Source organism: Tribolium castaneum, chromosome 7 (genome assembly GCF_031307605.1).
Source record: "Tribolium castaneum strain GA2 chromosome 7, icTriCast1.1, whole genome shotgun sequence".
NCBI classification, from domain to species: domain Eukaryota; kingdom Metazoa; phylum Arthropoda; class Insecta; order Coleoptera; family Tenebrionidae; genus Tribolium; species Tribolium castaneum.
Window position 1 is genome coordinate 18,397,972 of NC_087400.1, and position 10,116 is coordinate 18,408,087.

General features: G+C 28.4%; 1 protein-coding gene across 2 annotated transcripts; it reads left to right on the forward strand.

The window, feature by feature from the left end:
• The first annotated feature begins 2,681 nt into the window (after positions 1–2,681).
• On the forward strand, positions 2,682–8,836 carry LOC656395 (acyl-CoA Delta(11) desaturase). 2 transcript variants are annotated; one of them, XM_015984386.2, is made up of 5 exons: positions 2,682–2,929; positions 7,037–7,277; positions 7,326–7,662; positions 7,713–7,898; positions 8,240–8,836. In XM_015984386.2, the coding sequence occupies exons 2-5, from the start codon at positions 7,049–7,051 to the stop codon at positions 8,610–8,612; spliced, it is 1,125 nt and encodes a 374-aa protein (XP_015839872.1). In that variant the 5' UTR covers positions 2,682–2,929; positions 7,037–7,048; the 3' UTR covers positions 8,613–8,836.
• The last annotated feature ends 1,280 nt before the right edge of the window (positions 8,837–10,116 follow it).

Sequence of the window (10,116 nt, forward strand, 5' to 3'; positions counted from 1 at the left end):
GCTAAAGACAAATAAATTTAAAAAGGTTATAAAAGATACCTCTGTAAAAAAGCTTTTTACTCATATGATGAGTATTTTAATGATTTTAAATGTGATGTTATGTATTAACTTTGTATATATATATTATGTATGATGATTGTATTTTATGTCATTTATGTTCTTGGTAAGCCCTCTTATTGACTTGTGTTATGACCAGTGTAGTCTTTAAACATTAATAAACATTATTATTATTATTATTATTATTATTATTATTATTATTATTCTTCCATATGGTCCACCTCAGCTCTCGTCTTCTATAGCTCAGTTATTAGTAAAGTTAGACTTTATGTTGTAAGGATTTGCATTAGGGTTGTAAAAAATGTTCGTTTTTGATTTTTGCATCGCATGATAAAAATAAACAAAGATTGCCATTTGAAATAAACAAAATAAAATGCTTTAAAGTTTACAAAGTTTGAAAATAGATTGTAAAAATTCTGTGATAAGTTAATAACTAATAATTCAGATCAGTCAAACTTAATTCATAAGTTAACACGAGTGTAGTAATAATGCCATTAAAAAAAGCACTGTTTTTATTTTTTATTAATTTTTAAATCTAAACGGGTAAAAGCGATTTTTTTGTGTTTATTATTTTTAAGAGTAATTTTTTATTTGAAAAAAAACTAGAGACATGTAAGACATTAGAAAGGCATCCTAATGAGCATGCGATTAATTATTATCAATTAATTATTATGAATTTTCCAGTGTAGATAGGTACCGCTTTAAACTTTTGAAGGGGACCAAAATTGACCATTCTGAATTCAACCAAATTATTTTCAAAACGCCAACTTTAAAATTTTAAATGATAATGTTTATTTATGTTTATTTTTATTATAGTATTTTTGAAATCGTCTTAGCCAACTGAGTAGAACGTACTTAATTTGTTGGTACTTATCTGTTATAAGGATAACTTATAAATAGTTTGTGACTGTCGAGTAAGGATGTAAATTTTTTTGTCAGAATTTTCATTTGCAAGAGTTCATTCAAAAAAATCATAGCTCTTAAACTTTTCGCTAGAAAACGATTTAAAGACGATTTGATTTAATCTACTAAATCAGTTATTGAAAAATTGGACTAAGTAATTTTAAAATTTGATTGTAGGAACCGAGTTACAACAGGTTTTCTTTACTCTAGTCCTAATTCAATCACCAATATTAAAATTTTTATTAATAAGTTTTCACCAAATTATCAGTTAATTACCAATTTTTGTAGAAACTGTAATTGATCGGTATTCGGGCAACATTAGGGAGAGTGAAGAAAATGTATATTTAAGATTGATGGGTAGGCAACACACAATTTTTCTTTATGTATACGAGCCATTATACACTTAAACACTTAAACAGTAACGTACAAAATAATTTTGTTAATAATAATAATAATAATAATAATAATAATAATAATTGAAAGTATTTGTGGTCGTAATTTGCAACACTGTAACCGAATTCGATTTCTCTTGACAATTATTTGACGTACAACCCCACAAGAATGTTAAATTGCTGTTAACTGGAAGAGTACTCCATTAGTATCCTTAAAAATTTAAGTCCAGTATTGCCAACAGACTCAGTATTTCTGGATCATTTTGTATTTTAAATAAGAACTGACTTTTTTACAGGACACTTTTTCATCTTTGCGGTAAATACACGGTGACCCAGGGGTGTGTAATCATTCTATAACTTTTTTGCTAAGTGAAATATTGCCAAGCCGTTTTCAATATACGGTACATTGACTTAAAGTGTACACAAACTGTGTACACAGGGTGTTGTGTACAGGATGGTGAACCAATATTATATTTTTTTAAATAGAACATTCTATATATTTTTGCATATTAAGATTTTTCACAAAAATTTTTCTATCTCTTTTCGTTTCGGAATTATTCAACGTTTCGTTATAAAAAATACCAATTTTTGAAAAAAAAAACAAGTATGCCACAAAAAAACTCAGAATACCTTGCAGTTTTAGCAAATAGTCGACTTTTATTTGAAATATTTCCATTAAAAAAATGAGTTATACATTTTTTTCCGTTTTGGCACAGCCTGTACATTATTTTCATGTTTCAAGTAAAATTCAACTGTTTCCTAAAACTACATGATATTCTGAGTTTTTCTGTTGCAAATTTATCGGAAAATATTTATATGCGACTTCGCAATGATTTTTCAAAAATTGTTTTTTTTTATAACAAAAAGCTGAATAATTCCAAAATGAAAAGAAATAGACCTATAATAATGTATACAAAGTTCCAATTATTTTTTTGCGTAAAATCTAATTATGTAAAAATATAAAGTGTTCTATTTAAAAAAATATAACTTTGGTTCACCACCCGGTATCAACACCCTGTGGATAATAATTATTTTTTATTTAGTGGACTTTAAGTCGATCTATTGGATAATGAAAACGGTATGACAATATTTCAAGTAAAAAAGAGTTATAGACCGATTACGCACCCTTTGGCCACCCTGTATAAAAAATAAATATACAAAAATGACCCTCAAATAACCCAAAGAAAATGGGTAGTTTCATACGCTGCTTCAATTTGTAACAATTTTGTTTTACCAGTAACAATAAACCAGTAACAATACAAAGGTGGAGTAACGGTAATGACACACATTTTGTATGCGGGAGAAATTTTATGATGGATGTGCATCAAGTACCATTTCACTCGAGTGGCCAAAATAATTTGTGTGCCTAACATCCTAATGATGGAGGAGGAAGACAACACAAATTATTGAGCACACCTTTCGAAAACAGTAGATAAGACAGACAGTACAAATAGCGAGTACCATTTCTGAGTTCAAGTTCAATGTTGAAAATCTGTCGGAAGCACAGTTGTGCTTTTGCAAGCAATTATTACTATTCAAGTAAATATAATTATTTTTCCTGTGAATAGCTGGAAACCGTGAGTGATTTATTATTATTATTATTATTTTATTCAGGTTCTTATTTGACATATTTTGATATGTGTTTTGTTATATTTATTCTACAAAGTGAATGTAAAGGTTGTACATTCATTTTAAGGGGTAATATTAGAGTTCGACTATTCGCTAAAACTGCAAGGTATTCTGAGTTTTTCTGTGGCAAATCTATCGGAAAATATTTATTAGCGACTTCGTAGTGATTTTTCAAAAATTGGAGTTTTTTAAAACAAAAAGTTGAATAATTCCGAAACGAAAAAAGACAGACCTATAGTTCTATACAAATTTACATTATTTTTTATGTGTAATTTAATTATGCAAAAATATATAGGGTGTTCCATTTAAAAAATATAACTTTGATTCACCATCCTGTATACAACACCCTGTGTATAATAAAAATATTTTTAGTTTGTGAATTTTAAGTCGATCAATCGTATAATGAAAACCCTATGGCAATATTTCAAGTAACAAAAAAGTTTTTAGATTACACACTGTTTGTGCTTATGTTAGCTCAGTCTCTTTGATGCATTGTAATAGCGTCTGAAGAACTGACATCAGAGATCATGTTTCTTTAGAATTTTTGTTGGTGAAGTTTGAGTCTGCACCGTAAATTTGAGTTTATTTGCCGATTAAAACCCTCTTCTGTATACCAGAAACTATAAACACTCGGATAAGGTTAGTGGAGTTATTTTAACATTTTTGAGCTCTACTGTCATCCCTTAAAATATATGTACAACCTTCAAATTCACCTTGTAGTTATTTACAACAGAGCGGTGTAAAGTAACTTTAGGATTGTCATTTGATCTTTAAATTTAAAATCAAAACGTAGTTATGCTTTGTAATATGTAATTTGTGTTGCAATTTTAGATATTTAGGCTTACGTGTAAAACCTTGTATTATTTACTTCTTACTATGTATACAGACTGATCCAAAACTAACGTACAAACTTCATAACTTTGTTATTAGTCATTTAAAAAAAAAAAAAACTCGAACACATCGATATTACTTTTTAAATGCTACGTTTTGACATGATAGTGACATGTATGTCATTCATTTTAACGTTGTGACGTCATTTTTTGTTCACTATTTTAGATAGTACCCATCTTTATCTTTATGACAATTTTTTTGTATAGTTAGCATGAATATATTTAATATGACACCTAAAAAAATATATCATCTAAAAAAATAAAATCGACCTATCCGAGATTTTTTGGAAAAAAGGACTCATCTAAATTTTGTGCGTTACATTTGGTTCAGTCTATATATGAATTTGTTTATTTTTGTCTTAAATTTGACATATGATTATTGTAACACTTATAAAATATTATACATTAATATTTAATATTAAAGTCATATATGACGAGTATGCATATTTTTATTTGTTTAAATTGAATGACTCATTGTTGTGCATATGAAATTTTTATAAAAACTAATGCGTTCAAAATAAGTACCTAAAATAATAAACAGTTTTGCCAGTATACAGAATGATTCAAAAATATTTTGCCAAAGGTTAGATTTTGTAACGGCCGTTGAGACCGAAAAAGATCATTTTTTAAAATTAACTTCTAATTCAATAATTTTGTTTTTAAATTAGTGGTCTCTTTAAAATAATTGTGTTCATTCAAAGATCAATATCATTTTAAGGTAATTTTGAGTGAATAAGGCTGTAAGTATCTTTAAAAGAACAGTTTAAAAATTTTAATCATCTTATCCATTTAGTGTACTACTCTACTACGTAATCATAAAATGTTTTAAATACGTTGTTTTGACGCGTTTAAACGTAAGTTTAAAAGGCAAAAACTTTTGATGATACGACTATTACATTTGCAAATACAATGTGTTTTTAAATGATTCTCATCTAGTTAACTTTGAAATTGACTTACAAGAAAAAAAATTTCTACTGCTCTGCTCAATCGAATTCTATGTCAATAAATGTCAAAACTGTTAATTGTGGAATTTACAAATTGTTAATTAATTAATTTTAAAAATTTTGTTAAAATACAACTAAATTGTTACACTAGGCAAGAAAACATTTTTATTGTCGAAGACTATTTCTGAATTGTAATAAATGGAGAGTAGTAATATTCGGTGTCTAAATGCCTGTCATTAATTCTGATTTTACATGGGAAATTCACAGACGACTAGATGATAATCATTTAAAAACACATTGTATATGTCTCTATGATAAACTTTAAGAATCTCTTAAAGCACAATAAGTTCAGTTAAAGTAAAAAACACAAACATTTTAAAAAAATATTAGCGCTGTTTATGCATTTTTACATTTGCATAATATACACAGGGTGTTTCTGATAATGTTACGAAACCTACGCCTACGCCAATTAACAATACATACAAACTTGGTTTACAAAATTTTAAGAATTGCATAGTCTCCTCTAGTTTGTTCACCCTTTAAAAAAATTGCAAAGTTTTTAGTTACTTTGTGATAAGAATAGGTAAATTATAATTATATCTCCATGATGATTGTTTCTGAAAAAAAGCAATTTTACTAGTATTAATGAAACTGTAGTTAGTTTGACAACTATAGGTACTGTCATACTGTCAATGGTTTCCAAAAATTAAAAATCAATTAAAATTTTGTATCTTTTGTTATTTTTGTATATTTGGGTGCGTACATTAGGCACAACCCTCGTAAAATTGTGTAAAACACTCTGGATGTAAAAATGGAACCAACTAACGGGTACTTTCTTTTTATAGATTTATCTCATGACCTCGATTGATTTGACTCTTAAGTAGAAGGTGAAACAAGTTCCATTCATTGATTTTTAACAACTGGCACACATTTTTATGTGTCACACAGTATCACAGTTGTTTTTTTTAACGAAACAATCAAGTCAAAATTTTGATGTGAAGAGTGGTTGTAATGCATTAGCAAATTATTGAAAACTTTTTGTTTTTGGCAGTTTTGTATTGACCTTTTTTTCTCTCTTTGGTTTATGTTATGCTGATAGTTGTCAAAATATACAGAGTGTTGAAGCAGAATGTAAAATATTTAAGGATGTAATACTGTAATAGTGTGGCTGGTCCAAAACAAACGTTTACAAAATTTTAAGTTTTTTCATATTGCAAAAATTTGCGTTATCTTATTATAATTGGCTGATGTGTAGTGAAATAATAATTAATTATTTGACTGTGGTCGTCAATGCACTAATTTTTGTTTGCTAAGTCTGTTATTCTGCTGTTTACGTAGAATTAATCGACATACAGGGTAACCTTGTGTTGTTCAAATGGAATACAATATTTTTTTAAACGTATCGATGGCATTTTTTATAAACTTTCTAATGATATGTGTTTTTATAGCAAATTAGAATTATTTCGTATTAAAGCACTTTTTTTTTTCGTTTATTTTATAATTAATTCTTGATGAGTAAAATTCATTTATGTATCAAGTAATAATTAAATTACTAAAATAGATATTAATTTTTTTTGTAATAAAATATTTTTTTTAATTTCGAAAAATGTTTTTAATTTGCTATGCCATTTCTATTACCATTAGAAGAAAGCTCATACTAAATACTATCAACACAAAACAAATACATGGTGCCCCATTTGAAAAAAATGAATTATTCAACTTTTTGCATTTTGGCACAGCCTGTACATCATCTGCGTGTTTCAAGTAAAAGTCGACCAGTTACTAAAACTGCAAAGCATTCTAATTTTTCTGTGGCAAATTTATCGAAAAATATTCATAAGCAAATTCGCAGTGGTTTTTCAAATGCTGGTCTTTTTTATAACGAAAAGTTAAATAATTCCGAAACGAAAGGTACGATAGCTTTAAAAGGCCATAAGATAGACATAATGATTTATACAAAGTTAGAATCTAATCTAATTACACAAAAATATATACGGTGTTCCATTTTAAAAAATATAACTTTGATTCACCACCCAGTATACAGCACCCTGTGTAAAATACAAATACTTTTAATATTTGTGTACTTTAAGTCGATCTATCGTATAATGAAAACGGCATGGCAATATTTCAAATAGAAAAAAGTTATAGACCGATTACACACCCCTGGGTCACTCTGTATGGTCGTACTAACGGATTATAGCTTTAGTTTATTTATTTTTAGAACTTTTTATAAATGGCTCCAAATTCGCTCAGCAAATCGGAATATTTGGGAGAACCAGTCCAAATTATTAGTAAACCAAATGTTGAATACAGTATAGAAACTCAAAATAAATACAATTTGCCTCACAATAGATGGCAAATAGTTTGGAGAAACGTCTTAATATTTGCATATCTTCATTATGCAGCTTTTTACGGCTTATATTACATGCTCACTTTAGCTCAATGGAAAAGTATCATTTGGGGTAAGTTATTAATGAGTAAAAATTCTTTGTATTTGGAAAATATTTCAGGATATGCTGTTATCCTATTTGCAAGTATTGGAGTAACCGGAGGAGCACATAGGTTATGGGCCCACCGTTCGTATAAAGCAAAACTCCCATTACGAATTTATTTAGCTTTTTGGCAGACTGTTGCTTTACAAAATCACATCTATGAATGGGTGCGAGATCACCGAGTGCATCACAAATTTACAGACACAGATGCTGATCCTCATAATTCTAATCAAGGATTCTTTTTCTCACATATGGGTTGGCTGATGCTCAAAAAACACAAAGATGTTTTTATTAAAGGCAAAACTATTGATCTGAGTGATGTAGCAGCTGATCCAGTTGTCCAGTTTCAAAAAAAGTATTTGGAATTTTATTGAAAGAAAACACTAATGACTTGATTTGTTGTAGATATTATTTAATCTTGGCTCCGATTCTAACGTTTGTTTTTCCTGCAATTGTTCCTTGGTACTTCTGGAACGAAAATCCAATAGTGTGCTATTATTCTTTAGCAATTTTGAGGTACATTTTAAATCTTCATGGGGCTTGGTTGGTAAATAGCGCAGCTCATATCTGGGGCTACAAACCGTTCGACAAGTAAGCCATTTTATAGTGCGAAAACACAAGAGCTGTCGTTATGCAACGAGCGTATGCGAGTTGCATTCCTAGACACCCTAGAACTTTAAGAATTTTCTTTAAATTTTTTGTTGGAACATTTTAATTTAAAACACGTTGCTATGGGAAGCGTGTTCTAAATAGTGAAAACGTATTACTTAATTTAAAATACGTTGCTCTGGGAAGCGTGTTTTAAAATAGTGAAAACACGTTGCGACCGAAAACGTGTTTTAAAATAGTGTTTATAATCTAGGATTCAGATATTAAAAAGATGGCTTAAAATGTTACCAACAATTAAATATTTTTTTTTAATTTTTTTTTAGGAACATAAATGCTACAGACAATATAAGCGTCGCTATTATCGCTTTCGGTGAAGGATGGCACAATTACCACCACGTTTTTCCTTGGGATTACAAAGCTGCAGAATTAGGAAACTACAGGATGAATTTTACTACGGCTTTTCTTGATCTGATGGCAAGAATTGGACAGGCTTATGACTTGAAAACAGTGTCCGTTGAAATGATCAACAAGAGAAGGAAAAGAACTGGTGATGGTACCGGTGTAGTTGATCCTTTGGTGGAAAATAAAGAAGACCATCGCCATGAAGACACTGTTTGGGGATGGGGTGACAAAGATATGAACCAAGATGAAATGAATTTGGTTGAAATTTATAATCCAAGTAGCAAAGAACTGTAATACTCATAGGGCCGGTTTACAGAAAGCGAAATTAAGATTTAATTCAGAATTAAACTAATTCGAATTAAGTTGCCATTTAAAAAGCATTGACAAATGTCAAGTTAATCGCGATTAAAATTTAATTGCAATTAAAATGTTCTGTAAACCGGCTCTTAATACTCAAAATTGTTAATTTATTCTTTTTTAGTTAAATTGAATTAAAATAAAACCTTTCTTTTGATGCATTTTGTTAAGTTATTGCTAGTGTTGAATACCTAATACTTTTCGAGAAGTTAGATCAAATAATTTTCCATCTACTGATCAAACCCAAAACCCGTTATCGCTTTTTGTTTTTCGACCTATAAAAATTGATATTTTAAAAATATTTTATTTTTTTTATCTTGTTTTTAATTTTAATTTAATATTGTAATTTCTCACTTTTTCCACTGAGTTAATAAATTATAAAATTGCATTTTTAAATTTTGAAGAAGGCTGTGGTATTGTTAAATAGCCCATGTTATTTTTTATATGAAATATTTTTTGAGAAATGCATTTTCATTTACTTTAATCTTTAGGATTTTTATTTTTGTAGTTAAGTATAAAGGAGTATTGAATTTTAATTAAATACAAGTAATACTGATATATACAGGTGACCCAGAGTTGCATAATCGGTCTAAAACTTTTTTGTTATTTGAAATATTTCTATACCGTTTTCATTATCCGATATTTAGACTTAGAGTCGTTAAACTAAAAATATTTTTATTATGTACAGGGTGTTGAACCATAGGGTGGTGATCAAAAGTTTTTTTTATTTTTTGGTAATTTTTTTTATTTTTGTGTAATTAGATTCCACACAAAAAAATAACGTAACTTTGTATAAACTATTATGGGTCTATCTCTTTCCGTTTCGGAATTATTCAACTTTTCATTATAAAAACGACCAATTTTTGAAAAATCACTACGAAGTCGCGTATGAATATTTTTCGATAAATTTGCAACAAAAAAAATTAGAATATTTTGTAGTTTTAGCAATAGTCGACATTTACTTGAAATATGCAGGTAATGCACAGGATGTGCCAAAAGGCAAAAATTAAATAATTCATTTTGTCATATGGAACACTATGTATTTCTTTACGCGTATCGATAGCATATTTTATATGATTTCTAGCGTTTTACGGTCTACATAGCAAATTACAAAAACTTCTTAACATTTTTTTATTATTTCATTATTAGTCCTTCATGAGTGAAATTCATTTATGTATCAAGTAATAATTAAATTACTAATGTAATTAGTCATACTAGTATATATCAAAAATTAAATTACCATTTGACTCATTAAATTCTAGGATATCAAATTTTCTTGTAATTATCTCGAAAAATGTTTTATATGTGCTATGCAAACCTTATAGCATTACAAAACGTATGAAAAATTCTATCGATATGTGTAAAAAATACATATTATTCCATTTGACAAAAATGAGTTACTTAACTTTTAGCGTTTTGGCACAGCCTGTACATTATCTGC